Source organism: Mastigoproctus giganteus, chromosome 6, assembly GCF_048544385.1.
Source record: "Mastigoproctus giganteus isolate SK-2022 chromosome 6, ASM4854438v1, whole genome shotgun sequence".
NCBI classification, from domain to species: Eukaryota; Metazoa; Arthropoda; class Arachnida; order Uropygi; family Thelyphonidae; genus Mastigoproctus; species Mastigoproctus giganteus.
The window spans coordinates 141,833,329-141,857,323 of NC_143580.1; the positions used below are offsets into that span (position 1 = coordinate 141,833,329).

At 36.5% G+C, this 23,995-nt stretch overlaps 1 protein-coding gene across 1 annotated transcript in view; it reads right to left on the reverse strand.

Moving 5' to 3' along the window:
• The window catches only part of LOC150084627 (U4/U6.U5 tri-snRNP-associated protein 1), a 343,250-nt gene that overhangs the window by 87,982 nt on the left and 231,273 nt on the right, over positions 1 to 23,995 (reverse strand). The window contains exons 13-14 of the mRNA XM_090375366.1: positions 16,218 to 16,351; positions 9,074 to 9,207 (exon numbers count right to left, since the gene is read on the reverse strand). Of these exons, the coding sequence (XP_090231492.1) occupies positions 9,074 to 9,207; positions 16,218 to 16,351 (268 nt within the window). The remainder of the gene's footprint in view (positions 1 to 9,073; positions 9,208 to 16,217; positions 16,352 to 23,995) is intronic.

Below are 23,995 nucleotides of genomic sequence, written 5' to 3' on the forward strand. Positions count from 1 at the left end.
AGCAGTATGGCATTAAGGGCAAGTTGCTACAATGGATAAAAGGATGGTTGGGTGGGAGAAGACAGTTTGTTTGTTTGTTTGGTTTTTTTTTTTTTAGGAGCATTAGCAACTAAGGCCATATTGCTCCGGAGATGTGCGGTGGTCATTCCCTGACCTTTCCGCATCCTCCGTATTTGGTGGCTCACGGGCTCGAACCCCGGCTAATCAAGAAGCATGTGCTACGCACTGCTGCTCCTGCCCACCTGGCTACGGAGGCGCCGGGAGAAGACAGAGTGGTTATCAATGGACAACACTGCTCTTCATGGACTAATGTTATTAGTGGATTCTCCCAGGGTTCAGTGTTGGGCTCATTGTTCTTTTTGGTATCTATCAATGATATTGATGAAGGTATATCAGGATTAATGTCCAAGTTTACAGACGATATGAAGGTTGGCAGGGTTGTTAATGACAGTAATGATAGTAAGCCAGTGCAACAGGAGCTGGAAAAGTTGAGCAGATGGTTCGAGCAACTGAAGTTTAACATTGACAAATGAAAATACTGCATATGGCTAGCAGTAACCCCAGAATAACGTATCAAATGGGTGGTATTACACTCAGGGTAGTAGAGAATGAAAAGGATCTGGGGGTAATTGTGCAGCCAGATATGAAGTTTTCTGTGTAGTGCAAAAAGGCTGCAAGAGTAGCTCATGGTGTCTTGTCAACGATATACAGGAATCATGATAGCAGAGATAAGGGGGTGACTGTCGTCTTGTATAAGGCAATGGTCAGGCCACTTTTTTTTTTTTGGTAGTTGTTGGTGCATCGGCTTCTGTGGCCATAATGCACCTCCCAAGGTCAGGCCACACCTTGAGTACTGTATACAGGTCTGGAGGCCTCATTTTAAGAAAGACGTTGAGCTGCTGGAACGAGTACAGAAAAGGGCAACAAGATTGGTGAGTGCAACAAAGGGTTACCAAGAAAGGCTTAAGTTCTGCAAATTGCAGCTTTCAGGAGACTAGGCACGTGCGAGGTGATCTAATTAAGGCGTATCAGACCTTAAATGGATTGAGCAAGCTCAATGCTAATGGGAATTTTCCTCTTGCTCAGATTACTCACCTGAGAGGCATAAGTTCAAATTGAGGAAAGACAATTGTAGAACAGATGTGTAGAAATTTGCCTTTAGCCAGCGGCTGGTTGATAGTTGGAACAAACTTCGATCTGTTGTAGTGGAGGTCAGCAACTTAAATATGTTCAAGGCAGAGCTAGACAAACATTTGGAGTGAATGGATGGGAAGGGTGGTTTTTTTTTTGGCTGACACTATATAAGCTTGCTTTCTTGCATCACATGCCCTTCCAATAATATTTTATAGTAAACAAAATTTAATCTTTTTTTTTTACAAGATGTCAATGAAAAGTGGACAGTGAATATGTTTTTAGTTAATAGTGAACAATCAATCATTTTTTTCGTACAGTGTAAAGACAAATATACAGTACTGGTCCCCGTATCCAAAAAGCCTAGGACCACAGGGTTTGTTTGTTTGTTGTTTGGTTTTTAGGAGCGTTAGCAACTAAGGCCATATTGCTCCGGAGATATGCGGTGGTCATTCCCTAACCTTTCCGCATCCTCTGTATTTGGTGGTCACGGGCTCGAACCCCGGTCTAATCAAGAAGCATGTGCTACGCACTGCTGCTCCTACCCACCTGGCTACGGAGGCGCCAGGACCACAGGGTCTCTGGATTTTGGTTCCCAAGACAAATTGACAAATTAGAACACATACAAAATAAATAATTAAAACCCTTATATTAATATCTGCTTTATCTAAAAAGTGTTATTACAAATTTTAATACTACAATCAAATCAACTAAATAACAGAATATAAAAATTAAGGGTAGATAAGTGTTATAAAATATAATAAAAGATAGCAGAACCTCAGTACGGGGGGGGGGGGGTAAACATTTTGTCATCTCAAATATCAGTACTTTTTACAATGAACATTAAGAATTTCAATGTGTATTTTAATATAGTGCAACCTTGATATAATGCAGGTGGCAGGGATATCTTTTAACACCTGCATTATATAAAACTTGCTTAGTTTTTCTAATTTTTAATATGAATATGCAATGACCCAAACAAGCATTTTTATTGTGAGCAAATTCATTTTGGCATGTATGTGTGGATTTTTGCATATTTCAAGCTGCTGTCTCTCCCTCCCCCATCCACTCCATGAGATTGCTAAGTTGATGAGAGCATACTGTTTTAGTGTCAACAAATGTGTGTAAACTCTGTGTTAGCTATGGAACAAATATGTTTGTACTAATCTTTTGTTTTCACCACTGAAAGCAAAAGATAAATTTCTTTTTTATTTTCATGAAGCAAAGATAATAAATGTTACTATCTCAATTTGTGATGTGGGTCAGGTTTTGCTATGTCATGCCTGCTATCCTAATATTACACAGCAGCCCACCAACTGCCCCAACATAAGAGGATTTTACTGTAAAACAGTTTATTTGTCCTGAGTTTCCAACCATTTGAAATGAAATATCTGTTTGCATAGTTTTTCCAAGTTCTTCAAATTTCCAAATTCTTTCATGAAGGTGGGGGTGAGGGGTAAATGTTGTGTGATATCGTAGCTATTGACTGTGACTGTTTTTCAGTAGAAGCACTTGGTCCTTGACTTATCTTTATGTTTATTGGGTTTGGTAGAAATGACTAAAAAACATATTAGACTCTTTTACAAAGAGCGATATTCTTACTTAGGTATGCTGTAATGAGTTATTTTCATTTAAATAGTGAATGCAAATGAAACTTATCTCTTTTCAATTTCCATTGCATTACAGAAAAAAAAAAAAAACTGTTTCTGTCTAAGTACCCCTTTATAGCATGAATTATAGAGCAGACTTTACATTACACCTTTAGCAGGTTTTGCCATTCTATATGCAATTTCGGCTTTGAAGAGAATATTGGATGTTGCTGTTCACAAAAATTTATAACTAAATACAGTTGATTCCAGTTATTTGGGACACATTGGGACTAGTGCATTTTGGCCCGATTAAGTGGCTGCTCTAATTATCCGAAGTGTAATGTAAAAAAAGTTAAAAATGCAATGGACCCCCACTTTACAATTGGTTCACTGTACAATTAAATCACATTACGATGGAGTCACCATAGTAAAGTACCATTCACTATACAATGTGCAGTATTACACAGTAGTAAGTGCCGGTCAGTGTGATCACGTTTGTGAATTGAATTTTAATTCTATTAAACAGCGATTCTAATTAGCGAAAATAGGAGGAATATTATCCACAGGCTATAAAATTAAAGATATATTAAGCACAAATTTACCCTTTATTACCTTACCAATTAAAAAATTAAATGATACCTAAAAATCAAAAGAATATACATGATAATCGGAATAATTAATACTTACTGTAATATATACATACTAACTAGTTGACATTTGTGGGTAGGGGTTAAAATTTAAAACAGTAAAAAGATAAGCAATCAATAACAAAGAACACGGCGTGCACAAATTGCAAGTAATACGATATGCGCAAGTGAGAACAGAGTAACAAGTTACGAAGCTTTAAAAATAGGAATGAAGAGATTATGAAAATTAATTTTTTTATATGACTGAAGATTTCATGGAAGTGTAAACGCATTTCACCCTAATAACCCACAGAATTCCAGCTGTCAGTATTATCGCAAATTCAATAAGATCGAGTTTACTATCTGTTTAGATAGATTGCACTAACAGAATAGCTCAATAGACAGCTGACTGATAATTGTTTTTATTGTTTTATGGTTGTGACCTCCAGAAATTTGACCGAACCACTTGGTACAGTCGGAGACAAATGTAGGGTAATCTCCAGTGCTGCGGTCTCCTGCCACGATTAAACGGCATGCTGTCCCAATTAAGTGAAGTAAACCCTGGCTATTTTCTCGATTGGTTTCTGTTTTTTAAGATTTGCCCCAAATTAACGGCTGCCCCTAAAGAGTGGCCCAAATAACCGGAATCCACTGTATATCACAACAGCTAGCTCATTCTCATTTCCCCTTTTAGAGAACAAATGTTTGCTTTTTTGCAAGTTTCCTGTATGCAATCACCATGTCAGTGGTGTACTATATATATATATATATACGCAGTCGGACCTCTATATAATGAAATCGATTGTTCCCTTGAAAAAAATTGTTAAACAGAAATTTTGTTATAAAGAAATATGACCTTTTCAACAATGAAAAAAAATCAGAAATAAATCGGAATGAATAAATTTTCTAACATTTTAAAATAATTAATTTATTAATATATACATATTAAGAAATGACTACTTACACATGATGCGCACAACGTATTAGTACACTTTTAAGAATTATTTCATAAAATATTTGGTTATTTTTATTGTACATTGGATTTTACTGTACATCATTCATAAAAATGTTTGCATTTGTTTAAACACTCAAATATATTTTCTGTTACATTTTCTTCCCAAAGATGGCCTCGACGCAAAGTTTCAAATGCTGCCAACATTTCTTGTTTGGAAGTTTTAATACTGTCCACATTTTCATCCAACTCATTGTCGATACTGTTACTAGTTCTTTGAATACTCTATGACATCATTATCAACTTCTAAAAATTCAACAAGAACAATTTTTCCACTGATCAAACCTCGCTTGGAGTTCTTCCCAAGAACAATTCTTCAAATCTAACAGAATCTATAGGTTGGCTGGTTTCTATTCTCAGTATAATTTTTTTTCAGTATGCACCTTTGGTAGTGTATTTTCAAATCCTTGGCCCATTGGCTGCAGTTTAAATGAGGTGTTCAGAGGGAAGAAAACAAGCTTCGCACCTGTAAGTTTCGAAATTACCAAGTGAAAGTGGGCATGGCAGTTGTTGACAATCAACGGAATATTTCTGTTTTATTTTGTCATCTTTCTATTGAAATTTAAAATTCACTGTTCAAAAATTTCACTTGTAGTCCCAACTCTAATGACTTTACTCCTCTGAAACATATGGGGTTGTTTCCTTTTGCCTATTACCAAAGGCTTCAGTTTTTCATTGCCAACCATATTTGCACCAACCAAGAGTGCAATTCTCTTACTATTTTTACCACCTAAACATTTATAACTTTAAAAGTCAGTGTCTTGTTCAGCAAACATTTAAAAAATAGACGTTTCATCAACGTTGAATATGTCTTTGGGCTTGTAGTCCTCCAGAGAAAGTTTTTTAAAAATCTTTCTTTCCAATGGTATAGTCTTCTTCGATTGCAACTCCACTTTTATCAGAAATAACTTTTTCAAGTAAGCCATGGCACTCTTTAAATTTGTCCAGCCAATGATAACTCGCTTGGAATGTTTTATGCCCTAGAAAAGATGCATACCATAGCTTTTCTTTTATTAATGGCCTTGATAGCGGCACATTTTGGTCTCAAATCAACTTCATCTACTTAAAAACTGCTTCATCTACATCTTCACAAAGGCATGTTTCGCATTTTGCACGCTTCTGACTGGGTCGCGTTTCCTTAAACAGCTTGAAAATAGAAACACAGTTTTTCAGCATGGTTAACACATTACTGGCAGGAATACCAAATTTTTAAGAAATTTCTTCCTTCCCCCACCCCTTTTTTTTTTACAGAGAAAACAGGTTGACCAGAGCCATGTCTGTGTAGGGAAAATGCTTTATCTTTGCCAATGGCTGTGGACACATAGATAGCAGCTGACCAGCACGACTTCTCGGTACAGTGGTGTATAGGTTTTACTTCTTTTTAGCCATTGTTGACCCACTGCTGGGCAAAGATTTCTCCAAAAACCTTCCATCATCATTTTCTATTCCGTGCCGTGGTTGGCCAGTTTCCTCCTGCATGCTTTTATGGGAACCACTAAATTGTAGAATGTTTTAGCTCTTAATTAGTGGAATTAATGCTGTTAGCTCTTAAAAGCTAAAGGGTTGTTGTTGTTAGATTTGTTGGTGCATCAGCAACTTAGGCACCAAAAGCTAAAGGAATTCATAATCCTTTTAACTCTTAATTCGTGCTTTCTACAGCATCAGCTTTATTGCCTAAAGCCAGAGGTGCGAACAACGCATACCCAGGTCTCTCGAAATCAGTTCGTTATATAGAAACTATTTTCAATGTAATGACCAAGGAGAAATCAAAAAAGTTAATAATCCTTTTGTTCCATATCAAACTGGACTTGGTCAAACAATTTTTTACAATATTGGAGATCATATCTTCAAGGATATCAGATGTAAAACGGAAAGGTAGAATATCAGATGAAACCCATGTTTAGTCTCTAGAGCAAAGTTTCCGGCACCCCCCCCCCCTATACTTCTCCTCCAACCCATGCACGGTACTAAGTACTATAGGTTTTGATACCTTTCGTGTTTGGAGGTTTCATAAAAAAAAAAAAAAAAAAAAAAAAGATTATAAGTTAAGCAGATGCTGCCTTCACAAGAACTGAGAGACAAAATGAATGATGAGCGAAATGCCCGGCAATCAATTTGCCTTGCAGTGAATGGATTTCTTGGTAACGTTAAGAATGAAAATTTAAAAAAAGTAGTTGACAAGTTGATTGAAAATGTCAGAAAATTGAGATGCAAAATTAGTTAAGCTCCATTACTTTCACTCTCACCTGAATTTTTTCAGACCAAATGTGGGCAATGTTAGTGAAGAGCATAGCAAAAAATGCAACCAGGACATGCACAGTAAATGAAAAAGAGGTAACCAAGGACACTGGGGATTGGAGCTATGATGGGTGACAATATCTGGATCCTGGCTCAGGATGATCACGCTGACCACAAAAGACAAATATATCAAATATATGCCCTGTACTTTTTTTTTTTTATACTTTTTAATTTGTGAATTTTTTTTACTTGTTGTTTATTTAGAGCAAAGATTAATATTGTATTCTGAGCAAACATTAATACTGTATTCTGTACAGAATTTAAACATTGTTAATAAATCTAATTTAATATTATTGCATATTTACTTTTTTCTGTTTCTTGGCAAATCACTGATGCTATGCAAAAACTAAGGACATATTCAGAATCAACATAATGAAATTCATAGAGAAACATTACGAAATGTAGATAAATAAAACCGTTTGGAAAATCTGTTAAATAGTGTTAAAGGATACAATGATAGTTGTTAAGATACATTAAATAGATCAATTACAACAGTTGTTATATGAAGTAATAGGTTGACACAAAGCATTTAAATTGTCTGTAAAAAACATCAATACAGAAAATTTCATCTGTTTATATTTGATCCCAATAAATAAATATATTTATTCATGGTAGCATTATGTTATGCAGCTTTGTTCATACATACAATGACCATAAGCTGGTATTCCTAACTTGGGGAGTAATCCTAATTTATATTTTTATTCCCCCCTTTCTTTTCTATTCTTCCCTCCATAATTTGTGTTGCTTCAACACAGCAGAATAATTATTACAACTGATTTATCAAACAGAATAAAAGTTAAATTATAACAAGACATTTAAAAGCTGTTAATTTTCGTAAAGTTCAATTATCAGTGGCCTATTAAATCATATGACAGCATGTTTAATTAGCACTGGCAAACATGCTGCTTTAAGAAACTGTACTAATTTTCCAATGGGAAAATTAGTACTGTATCAGTTGCCAAAAATCACTGTTTTCATCTAGGAATTTATGTGATATTAAACAGCAAAAAGAATAACAATTTATCTCTTAGCCCCAGGAGATTGTGGAACGTCAATCACCTGGGGATCTAAGAGGTCAACTGGCAATATGACACTGCTCTATGGCGCGCGCGCACACACACACACACACACACACACTGGTTGGCTTGGCTAAGTATGGCTTCATCACAAATTCACATGGCAAGTTCAAGAGCTTTCCCTCTGAAATTGCTTACACAAATAAATAAAAATAATTCAGATATTGTAGATTACTGGAATTTTATCTAAAAATACTTGTGAAGTTAAGTAAACCTAAAACTCTTAGGTTTGTGTGTGTGTGTGTGTGTGTGTGTGTGTGTGTATGCTATTTAATTTTATCTATCTAAAAATGGTTTTACATAATAAATAACAAAAATCAGATAAAACTGTAAAGACTATATAGAGACAAAGTTAACAAATGAACAACCTTCAATTCTTTTCATTCTCCTTCCCTGCAAGATTCACCTTCTTTGGTTTCGAAAAGAAGCTATAATTTCTTTCTACTATTATTTTATTTTTTTGTCTGATTTTTACTTTTGTTTTGTCTTTTCTGAAAATCGTTGCTTTTTTTTTTTTTTAATTTGGCTTGTTATGTCCTCCTCCTTTTTGTCCAAATTTTACTACTATAACAGTTGATAGTCCCTTATAGTTGTCAGTCCCTTATCCAAGTTAAAGTTTACCTTTCCCCTTCTTTGTATACTTGTTGAATGAGTTTTCTAACTGTCAAACAACGGATCATTGACCACAAGGCCTCTGCATGGATGCATGATAGAGATAATACAAAATTCAGTAGTTTCTTCCTCTCATTTTGTTTGCTTTCTCTCATTTTCAGAGAGTTTATCTAACTTTGTATGAAGTCTACCCCAGTCATATGGTCAATCAGTCATTCAGAGGAAAATGGTAAACAAATGCTTCTAAAAATCACCGCATTTAATAAATTCTATTAATCAAAAGACAGAAGCTATTTTGTTAAAAACATCTAAGGAAATCCTTTTAACCTCCAAACATTTGTCATATTCAAATAAATAACTGTTTCTTAATTATTCAGAACAAATTGTTCTATCCACCTGTCACAAATCATTCCTCCCAGGTTATGAGGTATACTTCAATACTTATTTTCTTCCAGATTTATAGTATCGTTAAGTTTGCAAAAATACTTTACACAATAGTTCTTTTTTAATTATTTATGTTAACTGCTTTTAGCTAAAAATTAAATTGTTGTTTGTAATTTGCTATTTAGTGCATATCTATAAAAAATTAACTTCATAAATTTTTATAATTTTTAATTCAAAATTTTGTCAAAGCTATCATTATATAAAACAATACTGTACTGTTAGAAAATCACTCATTTCTATATTAACAGCAATCATTTTCATGACTAATCCAGTTTTTATACATACCTTCTCAGGAGCAGATGTTACGGTTTCTCTTTGCTTCAGTTTTCGTGCTTTGTGAAGAGCTGTCTGCAAATCTTTTTCTGCCTGATCTTCTTCTACAGGTATGCCAGTAAGATCTTCATCGGGACCAATCACATCTTAAATATTAATCGTTATGGTCTCAGTATATGCATACAAAAATATATACACACACATACACAAAGTAATGGAAATTTTATACGTACATTCACTTGTAAATTAAATTACAACATCCGCCACATAGAATGATGGGCATCCCAAAGCTCCCACATTATGGGCCAGGAAGCCCATAACTGTGGTGGACCTACACCTTGTACATTTCTTTTAACTTTATCCTTTAATATTCATAAGGACAGGAAGCATGCAACACCCTCAAAATGTTTCCTGTACCATGTGCATATGGTTCTGCCTTGGTGGCATTGTGAGTTGTTCTGAAGGAAAATGAAATCACCACTGGAAAACATTGGGCACATTACTGTTGTAGCTGTTGCTCAGTTTTGCACCACAGCAACTAAAGTTGTAAGATAACATATTTATAAAAAAGTATTTTGTCAATATTTGCTACACACACACACACACACACAGTCCAGTCAAAACAATGACTACTTATCAAATAGTGGGTATCCTTCCGATGCTGCCACATGGTGAGGAATCGACTCTATAAGGCCTCTGAACATTGCAGGAGGTATGTTGTGCTATGTAGCCAGCATTGCATCCCACAGAACTGTGACAGCCGATGGTGGAGGATCTGAACACCAAAGATGTTCAATGGAATTCATATCCGAGTAACTCGGTGGCCAAAGTATCACTGAAGGAGTGCTAACTTGGACATCAAATTACTCAACAAATCACCCTTGAACAACACCAGCAAAGTGACAGGATATGTTATCCAACTGAAATAGACATAGCCATCTAGAAAGATAGTCACCATGATGAGGTGTACCCGATCAGCCACAACGGATAGATAGTTTTAATCATTCAGAGTATGGTCTAGAGATATGAGGGATTGAAGAGACTTTCAGGAAAAGATCCCCACGCCAAAACAACACTGCCACATGCTTGTTTCTGTTACATCAAGACATTGGTGCACTTTGTTGTACCCTCCATTTACCATTCCACATAGCATAGCAGGAAAAGTGATTCATCAGAAAATGCAACTTTTTCCATGCTTCGTTGATGGTCGTGGTGAATGTAGGCTATCTTGCCTTGCACAAATTGAAAGACAGAAAATGGTGGAATGGCTGACAATGGACTTTAACCAGGGGAATAGTAAAGTTGTTCCTAAGACCACAATCGAATGAACTCTTCTATGGGCCATCAGAGTAAGCATGGATTGGATGCCTTGACTTTTTTACTTGTTTACTCTGTACCTATCACCTTCCACATTATCGCTACCTTTTAAAAATAGTTTATGCTATTCAAACACACACACAAGCTATTGACATAGCATCTTTCCCATAAATTTGACATAACTCATAACATTCAGTTGGTGTTTTCTTTAGGTTTGCTAAAAATTTGAGATTGATTCATTATTTGATTATCTTGTCTATCGTTTTTCTGGCATAGTGCAAAAACACAAGGTAATAAAAACCTCTCACTGCAAAGCAAATGAGTGTGTTGGGATGTGACTTGGCAGACAACTAAAGAAAGGTTCAAGGTCAACTGCTGTGCCTTTGTTTTGCAGGCGGCACTTGGTGTTTAGCATGAGGTGTGCAATAGCCTCACCTCATACCATTTAAAAGAAACAAGAAAATTACTTTAATCAAGCCAGAAGAGAAAAACATAAGACTTTCTGGAAAAGTGAGGATAAACACCAAGAATTATCAGCCTGCTTGGTCTTTTAAGGATTGCTTTTACCAAAAGTATGCAATTCTGAAGTTCATTTTCTAAGTTTGTCAATTTGTCTTTCAAAATTTTGGATAATGAAGTGGAATTAAATATGAATCAGTGAAACTCGCTAGCCATCACTAAGTCTACTTTTCAATTTGGTAACTCTGAAAAGTACTCATATTACTTTTCTCAAAACTTCTACTAACCTCGTCTTTAAACAGAGTTGTCAAAGTTTGCCAATTCTGCCAATCTACACATTTAACCAAAGAAAACTAAAATGTACATGTGTTTCAAAATCTTTTTATTTCAGTGGAATGCATCAATCGAAATTGTTTAAATTGATTTTTCTTTTAGCAAATCTTTCTAGATAGTGGTCAATTTACACCATACAAATATCTATCCACTTTCATAAAAAGGCATGCAAATAGGATGACAAGGACAGCCTATTATCACCAAGTGCTTGCCTCTTTTAATACTCTTTCAACTCCAGTTTTTAGACTTATCATGATAGGCACATTATCACATGAAATGCTAGACTAACCTGTTAGTGGGTCATGAAATCAATTCCATATACTTTCAGGTCATCTAGGACAGTGTTTTTCAAACCCATTAGTGGGTTGCAACCAGCATTGTACACATGTGTATATACATATATACAGTAAACCCTCACTAATCCAGTTACATTTAATCCAGATGTCTGATGATGGAAACATGAAAAATTCTATTCACAGTTCTATTCATTTTGAAAGACACGCAGGATTTAGAAAGGCAGATGAGTCATTCTGACTGTGATGATTGACTGTGCAGAGAGAGAGAGAGAGAGACAGACGGAACATACACTACATGGTTTTGCGTTGTTGTTTATTTGGTTTTTAGGAGCATTAACAACTAAGGCCATATTGCTCCGGGGATATGCGGTGGTCATTCCCTGACTTTCCCACATCCTCCGTATTTGGTGGTCACAGGCTTGAACCCCAGTCTAATCAAGAAGCGTGTGCTACGCACTGCTGCTCCTGCCCACCTGGCTATGGAGGCGCCCCCAGGATCCTGTGCAAAACTTATACAGGGTGTTTTTGTAATAGTGATTTCTTTTTAATTTTTTTATTTTTTCAAATTTTACACTAACTAAGAAATAATTACATTTAAAAATAATTAATTTAATTTATAAACTATTAAGGCAAAAAGTATATAAATTATTAAGTCTATGTTTCCATTATTATTAAAGATATTTATATCATATAAATTATATGCATAAAAATTTTTTTTGTCTTTATAAATATTAATTTCTTAAAAATTATCAGTATACCTATGTAGCATAAGAACGGTTGCTTGTGGTAAGGAATAAAAAAACTATTTTAAAAAATTACACATTTTAGTATTTATAATATCACTTTAGTAAATGATACGATACAATAATAATGACTTGTTATTCTTTATAATGATTTTAATATTTTACAAAACACAGGGCTGCTGTGACCCTATGTGCTGCCAGTAAGTGAAATAAAGTTTGCTGCCCGAAAATATTTGGATTAAAAAATGAAATAAGGCGTAAATAATTATTATTAATTTACTGAAAAAGAAAAGAATCACAACATATCTCCCACATAATATAATGAAACAACAAACAAAAATAACAAAACCACTCTGAAATTCTGGAAATAAATTTTTGCGTGCTGTTCAGTATCGGTATTGACCCTGAGTTGAATGGATATATTGCTTATATCGCTTCATTTGCGTACTTCTTTATATATATGTGTGTGTACATAATTTAACATATTTTATATAATTATGGGTTCTAAAGAATTTAAAAGTGGAATAAAAGAAAACACATTACTTTTTACTATCACTAACAAGCTCAAAGTGATAGAACAACTTGAAAATGGTGATTCTGGAAAAAAAATTGCTGGAAGCATTTGGTATTGGCCAATAGACTGTGTCAGATATTAAAAAACAAAAAGCATCTATAAAGGCACTTGCTTTAAAATTCAATGTGGGGAGTGATAAAAGCAGTGTATCAAATAGACACTAAAAGCCAAAAGAAGTGTTGCTGGAAGATGTATTTAAGTGGTATTCACAGCAATGTTTGTTTGTTTGTTATTTGGTTTTTAGGAGCATTAGCAACTAAAGCCATATTGCTCCGGGATATACAGTGGTCATTCCCTGACCTTTCCGCATCCTCAGTATTTGGTGGTGACGGGCTCAAACCCCGGTCTAATTAAGAAGCGTGTGCTATGCACTGCTGCTCCTTCCCACCTGGCTAAAGAGGCACCTTCACAGCAATGATTAAGTGGTGTTGGCATGCATGGTGTTGAGTTAAAGGAGCAGTAGAAAAGTTTGCAAAGCACTTGAAGTTACACAATTTTACTTGCAGTTCAGGATGGCTGTAGCAATTTAGAGGTTTCAGGACTGGTTGAGAATGTAGACATGTTTGCTATCGCTCTTGAATTAGCAATAGTGTATTTGGTTTATTGGATGTAGTCTGTCCGCTAATGATTTTTGGGGGAATTAACAGTGTTTTTCTTTTTTGCTAAGTGTTTCATTTGGTGCTAACACTGTTTAATAACTTCAACAAAGGCTAATTTTGCATTCTTCTTTGACTAACCTGTGGATTGGCTGCCATTCTGGATCAGTATATTGCCACTGAGTGTGCTGAGTTATTGCTAGAAGTATCTTGGTAATTAATGTTTGTGCCAGGTTGGATATAGCTGGTTGTAGAAGTGAATACTGCTGTTTACATTTTGATTAAAAGGATAAACTATGGATCAGTATGTGTGATAAGTTGATTTACAGAGGTCAAGTCACAGTTGGGTTGGTTTTTTTCTGTTTCTAGAATGAGTTATTCAGTGTTGTGGTCACTTATATTACCTATTATAGTTAATGGAAGGCAGAACTCATAGTAAGAAGGCTGGTAAAGGAGGGGGTAATGGAAGAGGAGATTGGAGCTTCCCACCCTTCTAGAGTTCCCAGGTTGTACAATACTGATTCTGTAATGAAGGCTTCTGAGAAACTGTATGAAGGTAAAAAATATTAAAGCAGGTAGTGTTGTAAGTATTGGAGGTAGTGATGCAATGAGTACTGTTAATGTAAATACTAATCCTGGGACTTCTGTCAATGTTGATTCTCATATTCGGGTAGGTGATGTGGAAAACGTAGTTATTGTTGGCTGCACAATTGAACAGGGGGTGCAATTTGAAGAAGATGATGTCGTAACAAATTTGACAAATGTTTTGTCAAATATCAAGATAACCGATTTTCCTGATATTCAGCCTGAGGATATGGTTTCTGATATAGATACTTTTTATTTGGAATCAGAGAATAGTATAGGCACAAATGTGTGAGAGTGAGATAATTGTTGCTAGCATACAGTAGCAAAGGCAGAGATACCCTGACATGTCTACTATTTTTGAGCTTTTAACAAAACTGAAGAAAAAAAGTCTGACTACATGACTAGTGAAAATAATAAAATAACTAAGCTGCAACTAATTTCTTACTTGATGTATGGACTGACATGGAGACTACATCTACAGCATTAGTCAGTGACAATGATGTTTGTTAGTTTGCTATTTGGTTTTTGGGAGCATTAGCAGCTAAGGCCATATTGCTCCGGGGGGATATGCGGTGGTCATTCCCTGACCTTTGCGCATTCTCTGTATTTGGTGGGCACGGGCTTGAACCTCGGTATAATCAAGAAGTGTGTGCTATGCACTGCTGCACAAATTGGAGCAGTGTGGCATTGGTGGCAAACTGCTGCTATGGATAAAGGGATGGTTGAGTGGAAGAAGACAGAGAGTAGTTAATCAATGGATACTGCTCTTCGTGGAGTCCCTCAGTGTTGGGCCCATTGTTGTTTTCTGTATTCATCAATGATATTGATGATGGTATATCAGGCTTAATGTCTAAGTTTGCAGACGATACGAAGGTCGGCAACTGAAGTTTAATACTGACAAATGCAAAGTACTGTATATGGGAAGCAGTAACCCCAGAGTAATGTATCAACTGTGTGTGTGTCTGTTAATACACTGTCAGTGGTAGAGAATGAAAAGGACCTGGGGCTACTTGTGCAGGCAGATGTGAAGTTTTCTGAGCAGTGCAGACAGTCTGCAAGAGTAGCTCATGGTATCTTGTCAACGATATACAGGAATTTTTCTAGCATGGATAAGGAGGTGATTATCCCATTGTATAAGGCAATGGCCTGACCATTGCCTTATACAAGGGGATAATCACTTGAGTACTACAGGTCTGGAGGCCTCATTTTAAGAAGCATGTAGAACTGTTGGAACGAGTACAGAGAAGGGCAACAAGATTAGTGAATGGAACAATGGGTTGCTCTTACGAAGAAAGGCTTAAGTTTTGCAAATTACAGCGTCTGGAGTCTAGGCACCTGCAAAGTGATCTGATTGAGGTGTATAAAGCTTTGAATGGTTTGAGCATGCTCAATGCTGATGGGAATCTTCCTCTTGCTCAGAATAATTGCCTGAGAGGGCATAAATTCCAATTGAGGCAAGACAGTTGTAGGATAGGTGTGTGGAAATTTGACTTTAGCATGGGTGGTTAAAAAAAAAAAAAAAAAAAAAACCTGTAATTCTTGTTACACATTTTGTCTCTCGTGGAACAACTATGAATAAGGAAGCATATCCTGAGGTACTCAAAGTCAAACTTAGGCATGCCCTTCGTGAGAAACATCAAGAACTTTCTGGTGTGGTTTCTCCATCAAGACAATGCCAGGTCCCATACAACTAATACTGTGCAGCCAGTGATCACTGCCATAGATGCCGAGGTTCTGCCACCCACCCCCACCCATTAACCGAACTTAGCCCCTTGTGATTTCTTCCTGTTTCCACATCTAAAGAAAGCTCTGAAAGGCAAGTGTTTTTCATCCGACAACTATGCTCTGCGAGCATATCGCAGAGCCACAATGGAAGCACTACACAGTCTTTCAAAAAGCATTTAAGCATGAGTAGGATGGTGTAAAAGTATGTAACGTTCAAGGGAGAATATTTCAAGATGGAGAAATCCATAGAAGATTTAGACAATGACAATTAAAATAAGTTCTTGCACCAATCCATGAATTAAATCATCACCCCTTGTAAATTTATGTTTATTTAAAGTGTTATGCAATTAAAATGTAATTGCAATAACTGCCCAGAAATTGTTTAATTCTACCAAACCCATTAAAAAAAAAAAAAAAAAAACCCAGAAATTATTATTTTGGGTTTCATCAACCCATTTCCCCCCCACACACACAACACCTAAGAGGGCATGTATGAATATACTGTGTAGGGATTGCAAATTTACATACCATCATCCTCGGGCTCTTTATCTATATCCATATTTTCTCCATCCTCTTCTGTTGAAGTTTTGGAATTTCCATAAATAAACTCATCCTCCGTTTCAATGGACTCAGCAGCTGTCTGTCTTTCCCTCTTTTGATTTCTGTAAAAATAACTGGTTTAAATATAAGTTCTATGCACATAGTTGCTCATTAAGCAAAAAATAAAATAGAAACACACTACTGACATACATGGTGTGGGGAAAAAAAAAAAAAAAAAAAAACATTTTTTTAAATCATTTATTATTTTAAATACAACAATTTCAATGTTTATCCCCTTCAAAGTACTCTCTAGCCATGCCTACGCAGTGTTCCATTAGCAATTTTCATCATCTAAAACAGTAGCAGAAGTCCTTGGAAGTCAATGTCTTTAATTGCTGCACTGTGTTCTTCTGAATGTTTGTTAAGTCCTGAATTCCTTAGAGGTGGATTTTAATTTTCAGGAACCAAAGACATACAAGGTGCTCCAATGTTGTGATCATGTTTTTCATTAAAAACTGTTTCACTGCGACAGTGGAATGACACAGTGCACTGCCATGATGCAAAAATCATTTGTCTGGCCATAAATTGGGCTGTCTTTTTAATATTTTTACAAAGTCTTCCTAAAATCTCAATGTAGAGTGTCTGATTAACAGTCTGATTTGGTGGGACAAATTCATGATGAACAACGCCAGGATAATCAAAGAAAAGTACAAGCATGGACTTGATCTTCGATTGAGACGTTCTTGTTTTCTTTAAACAGGAAGAAGAGGGAGTTTGCCACTGCATGTTTTAATGCTTGGTTTGTAGATCATACTGAAATACCCATGATTAATCTCCTGTTATCACTGAAACCAAAAGATTGGAAGTTTCATGAATTTTTTCCAAATTTGCACTGCAAACTTCGAAACTCTTCTACTTATGATGGTCTGTCAGGACACGTGGAACCATTGACATACACATCATTTTCATGCCCAACTGCTCTGTTTCTTACTGTTCCTTCATCAATATGTAACTGTTCTGCAATTAGTCAAATGCTCATCCAATGGTTTTGGCACACAATCTCTCAAATTTTTTCAACATTCTTGTCTATTCTGAAGTTGGCAGTCTTGCTGTCCCTCTCTGGGGGAAGAGCTTGTGGACGTCATTGAGTGGAAGTGTGCTAAATCGGTCCACTTGATTGTAAATGGCAGCAATCTGAAAGTAGGGGATTGCCTTTGTCTCAAGGCAGCACTTGATGTATACAGCATAAAACAGGACTAAAGTTGCAGATCGATCTTTGAAGATTTTCTGCTAAATTATTGAATATAAAATGGATCTGCATCACTTCCTAGATGACTCGAGGTAAGTTTAGTGTGGTAAGTACAGTTATTTATAGAGGTTTTATTAAGATCTGGGCTTTCCCAGCTTTTAAGGGGATAGCAATAATTCAATTATTTTTGGGGAGCATTGCTGCTTTTTCAGGGTTACTGGTTTAATTTTAGGTGCTCATTGCCATACCCATGTCATTTTAAGGGCTGACTTTAGCATAAAAACTAAACTAGCTTGTAATAGTGTAAGGAGTATAATTTCGATTCTTACTTTTTCATTTTTGATAGCTAGCGTTAAAGGTAGAGCTATCAGTGGGAATGACTGCCCCACCCCCCCAACTTTACACATAAACGTAAATGATATTAAAGACATAACTACCACTATTCAGGTAGCTGGATCTTCCCTGGACAAAACAACACAAGTCAGACTGAAATTAGAGGTTTTAATGTAAAGAAAAACAGGCAGGATTAAGTCACTGTCAGGAAGGACATAGTTGGCCATTGGTCAGTCCCAGAGCGGTAACTTACAGATTTACATTTGGAGAACCAGATCTTGAAGACTTAAGTTGAAATCAAAGAAAATGACATGGAGACTCAAAGATAACAAAATCAAACTTATGCCCAGATTCTGAAGGCTACCCAGACCACTACTAAATCCACAGTAAGGGAGCAAATTGACAAATAACAAAAGGAAGTCAATATACTAATAATAAGACCCAAAGAGGTTTAAAACTTAAATTCCAGTGAAACTGTAAAACAAAAGTTTTAACCCAAAAATTAGAGGAGCAAAAAGTCAAAATACAAAGAATAGGTAAAATCATGCATATGTAAAAACAGGAATAGTAATATGAGTTGCAAATAAGAAGGAAGCTGAAAAAATAGACAAAATCCTAGGGTTACAAAATTAAGACTAAAAATAGATAAACCCAAAATAGATAAATAATAGATAAACTCCAAAAGCAAAAGGACCAAGTATTATAATTTTTGACTTGGAAATGGACAAAACAAAGAAGAAACTTCTAGCAGAAGTCAATGCAAAAAATTTCCCGAGTTACATGACCTCTTGAAGAATTAGAAAGTGAATTTGTAATAAAATACAGCACAAAGTCAAGATTCAGCCAATCAAAAAACTGGATTATGGAACTTTTGCCCAGGACCTAGCAAATTATATCCAAGTAACAAAGAATCTATATTGGATGGGGGCAGCCATAAGTACAGGGATCCCGTCCCCAAATACCTAAAAGCTACAAGTGTCTGAGGTTCAGGCATACTTCACACCCAAAAAAGAACAAACGTGATCACTGTGTTGTAAAGGGAGGACTACAAAGAATGTAGGAAAATGCACGAGGCAAAGTGTCCCAACTGCAAAACTACTCGGCTCTCCTACAACTACTCTGTTAGATCCAAAATGTCCTATTTGCATTAAAGCTGTTTCACTGCCTAGTATATATTTGAATTATGAAGTATGCCCATAATTTATCTTCTGCTAAAACAGAAGGTAGATTATGGGCACACTTCATCATCCAACTATATACCAGGCAGTGAAATTCCTACAGCTCAAAATCCTGGATGCCACAATGGTACAGTCACTACTTTTAAAGGTCTACATCAAACAGGCCAGACAGAGCGGGTGCTTGAAGCGGGTGGGACCTGGAGGGATTCATAGCCACAGCACAAATTACAATCTTAAACCAGTTGCAAAATCTTGCAACATACAGCAGTACATTGCGTGAGAGTGCAATCGATGTAACCTTAGCTACAACTGCCATTGCATACAAAATAATAAACTGGAGAGTGCAGGATGCCTCGACTATGTCCAGCCACTGTGCAATAATTTTCCAACTGGTACATCAGATGGATCAAACCCCCACCCCCAGTATAAGATATAACTAATATATAAACAGTACAGTCGGTCCTCGTATAACACGTGTTTGCATCACACGAATTCGATCATACACGATTTATAAATAGGGGAACGTTATCTTATATAACACGAACCGAATTCGCTTATACACGATTCGCCTTTGTGTTTACAAGAAATGGCAGTCGAACGCGGAATCACCCCAACTGAACGCAACACGATAGGAATGAAGAAGATTCTGAAAATGTATTTATGTGTTTTATATCAGTAAAGGGGAAACACCTTTCACCATAATAACGTAAAAACCAACACAATTCCAGTTATCGATATAATAGCAAATGCAATTAGATGGAGTTTACTACCAGTTTATAACAGATTTCACTAGCAGAAACGCAACTGTAAATTGTTTTTATTGTTTTATGGTAGTGTGCTTGAGCAAAATGTGAGGTGTTAATAGTGTATCTCGGCCTTTACGGTATTGTTTATTCAGTTGCTACACGCGCGCGCAGCTTTATTTATGTGTATCAAGCGTGCCTCCTCGTTTTGTAATTGTGCTTTATTCCCTAAAAATGAGTAAAATACTTAAAAGGTGTGAAAAGGAAGCGTTCTCTAAGACACTGCAGATTCAGAGGAAAAAAAAAAAAAAAAAAAAAAGCAATATCGATAAACAGAGGCGGACTGGATCAAAAATTCTTAACCGGGAAAATTTATAGTGGCCTCATACTACGGTTTATGGCCAAACTCACACCGGCCTACGGCCCACCGTGGTTTCCCCCGTAAGGCTTCTGTCCGCCTCTGTCGATAGAGAAAAAATATGAAATTGTGAAACGCTTTGAGTGAAATGAAAGGCCATGTGATATTGCACGTGCTATAGACCTAAATCAGGCAACGCCGAGAATTACAAAGAATGCAGAGAAAATAAAAACAACTCAGTGTAATTAAAATCCATTAGATTAAGACACAAGAATTGGAAGAGATGGAACGGCTGTCATCTGTTTGGATAGAAAATCAAACAAAAAGCAAGTTTGCTTACGATAGAAGCAAAAGCATTAGCAATATTTTATTATGACTTACGTATTATAAAATACGTAAGTATTTTATTACGACTATTTTATTTAATATAATAATTTTTTTACGAATAAAATACGTATTTTATTCGTAAAAAATACTTTTTTAGTATTAAAAATACTAAAAATACTTTATTATAATATAATATTTTTATTACGTATTTTAATCGTTATAAAATACGTAAGTATTTTATAACGATTAAAATTACCCGATTATTTATTGTTTGGTAATGTTTTGGTTCCAAATGTGTGTTCAATCTTGGGTGGTCGGCACCTAACCCTACTCTTCCCATTGGGCCTGTTGTTTATATTGCACGATTTTGCATTGCACAAGGATTTCTAGGAACGCAACTATCGTGCTATACGAGGACAGACTGTATAACTAGTTATAACTAATATATAAGTAATATATAACCAGTATAGTATAAGACAGGGGTAGCGAACCTCTGACACGCATACAAATTTTTTGGGCACGAGGAATTCAGAGCGTCCCAAAAAAAAAAAAAAAAATAAATAAATAAATAAAATTTCAAACTTCAACATCACTCCAGGAATCCATCTTGAGTCATGACCTGCAGAAGCCCATTCTCTCTGTCAGACATTTAGTGACATCACACCATTCAAAAAATAGCTGTATTCATGAAGTGATTTGTTTAAAGTTGGAGTGGTGAGACATACTGATGAAACTGTGAAAAATTTCTGTGATAAAATGTTTTGAATATCGCCTTCAGAGCGGCAAGCAAAAAATTCCAAGGATCCCGCAAGAGTAGTTTTTTAAAAGATTTAGCCAATTTTGGCATGCACCGTTAAAAAGGTTCGCCACCCCTGGTATAAGATATAAGTCGCTACAATGAATAAAAGGATAGTTGAGTGGGGATCAATTGACACTGCTCTTCGTGGACTAATGTTATTAGTGGAGTTCCCCAGATTTTGGTGTTGAGCCCATTGCTGTTTTGTATATTTATCAATGATATTGATGAAGATATATCAAGCTTAATGTTGAAGTTTGCTGATGATACTAAGGTTGGTAGGGTTGTTAATGACAGTATGCTACTGCAACAGGATCTATAAATGTTGAGCAGATGGGCCAAGAAGTGGCAACTGAAGTCTGACAACTGAACACTGAGAAATGCAAAGTACGGCATATGGGTAGCAGTAACCCCAGAGTAATATATCAACTGTGTGGTACTACACTCAGGGTAGTGGAGAATGAAAAAGACCTGGGGGTAATTGTGCAGTCAGAAATTAAGTTTTCTGAGCAGGTCATGGGGTATTGTCAAGGATATACAGGAATTTTGCTAGCAGGGATAAGGAGGTGATTATCCTCTTGTATAAGGGAATGGTCAGGCCACCCCTTGAGTACTGTACTCAAGGGGTGTACAGGTCTGGAGATCCCATTTTAGGAAGGATGTAGAGTTGCTGGAGACTGGTGAGGGAAACAAATCGGGTGCTCTTATGAAGAAAGGCTAAGTTCTGCAATTTGCTGGAGACTAGACACCTGCAAGGTGATCTGATTGAGATGTATAAGCCCTTGAATGGATCGAGCAGGCCCAATGCTCCAAACATTGGGCCTGCTGTCAAAAAGACTATTGTCAAATAGATGTGCGGAAATTTGCTTTTAGCCAGTGGGTAGTTGACCGCAGGAACAAACTTCCATCTGTCGTTGTCGAAGTGCATAGCTTAAATAAATTCAAGGAAAAAGTGGACAAACTTTTGGAAAGAATGGATGGGAAGTGTTTTTTTTTTTTTTTTTTTTTTTTTTTGTTGATACTGTATAAAGCTTGCTTTCTTGCATCATATGCCTCTGCTAATGCTAATTTGCAAGGCTATCTTTCTCCCAGTAATAACCCATGGGGGCTGCAGATGATTTCCCAGGATGCTGTCAGCTAACAACCAAGCTAAACTGAGTTCTATTCAGTGGGACATACTGTTAACATCACTATGGTGTGCCCCCACATTCAGTGCCCCTGCTCTGCAAGTCTCGGCTGGTGCACTACCACTAGACCTGGAACAATAAAAAGACGACTGAATTACAGAATCAAAAGACAGATAGTAGTAGTAGTGGTGGCATGTGATACAAGAAAGCAAGTGTATGAGCTTATGAAGCATCAGCCAAAAAAATCACACCATTCCTTCCAAATGCCTGTCCAGTTCCTCCTTAAATTTATTTAACCCACAACAACAGATGGAAGTTTGCTCCAGCAATTAACCACCCGCTGGCTAAAGGCAAATTCCCGCACATCTATTCTACATCTGTCTTTTCTTAATTTGAATTTATGTCCCCTTAGGTTCGTAATCTGAGTAAGTGGAAGAATCCCATCAGAATTCAGCGTGCTCAATCCATTCAAGGCTTATACACCTCAATCAGATCACCGTGCAGGTGCCTAGTCTTCAGCCACTGCAATTTGCAGAATTTAAGCCTCTCTTGGTAAGAGGATCCTTTCATTCCCCTCACCAATCTTATCCCTAGGATATTAGTAGATCCCTACTAATATCCTAGGGATAAACTTAGACCTCACAGCTGATACCAAACAGGAAAGGAAGTGTATACTGACCTATCTATACCAGCAACGGAAGATAGGTGGATCTAACAAAGAAAGGGGAAGTCACTATGAGATTCCTCCCATGGGCTACTCCAGTCTCCTCTAAATCACCATCTTGTTTTGCATCAGGCTTGTTTACTACATTTTTGCTGACAGGGTATGGCTCTCTAAATGGAAAATTATATCAATTGGGCTTCATGCGGGACCCAAAATGTACCTGTGTCGCTGATGAGGATCAGACCCATGTCTTATATGACTGCCCCAATTATTACAACCACAGATGCATACTAATAAGCAAAACAGGACCCATAAACTATGAAGATGAGCAAACGGGATCTATCCAGTTATATTAGGGGAGGCAGCAAAGGAAGTAAGTAAACACTTAGCCACAATTATGAGAGCATCTGTGGATTCAGGGGAGGTCCCCCATGGACTGGAGAAGTGCAAATGTATCCCTAATTCACAAGGGGGATCAAAAGGGTGACACGAGTAATTACAGACCTGTTAATTTAACTTCTGTTCTCAGGAAAGTAATGGAGTCACCGGTTAAAGAAGCAAGGCAGGATCATCTAGACAAGACTGCAGTTATAGTTCAGACACAGCATGGATTTGTTAAGGGGAAAATCTTGGCTAACAAATCTGAGTGGATACTATGATATGGTCACAAAACAATTGGATGCAAAAAATAATTTTGATATCATATACCAGGATTTCAGGAAAGCTTTTGATACCGTTGCACACACAAGACCACTGTACAAATTGGAGCAGTATGGCATTAAGAGAAAGTTGCTGCCATGGATAAAAGATCAGTTGAGTGGGAGAAGTGCTAATTAATGGAAACTGCTCGTCATGAACTAATGTTATTAGTGGAGTCTCCCAGGGTTCGGTGTTTGGACCATTGTTGTTTTCTATATTTATTAATGATATTGATGAAGGTATAATGGGCTTAAAGCCCAGTTTGCAGATGATGGTATGCAGCTGCAACAGA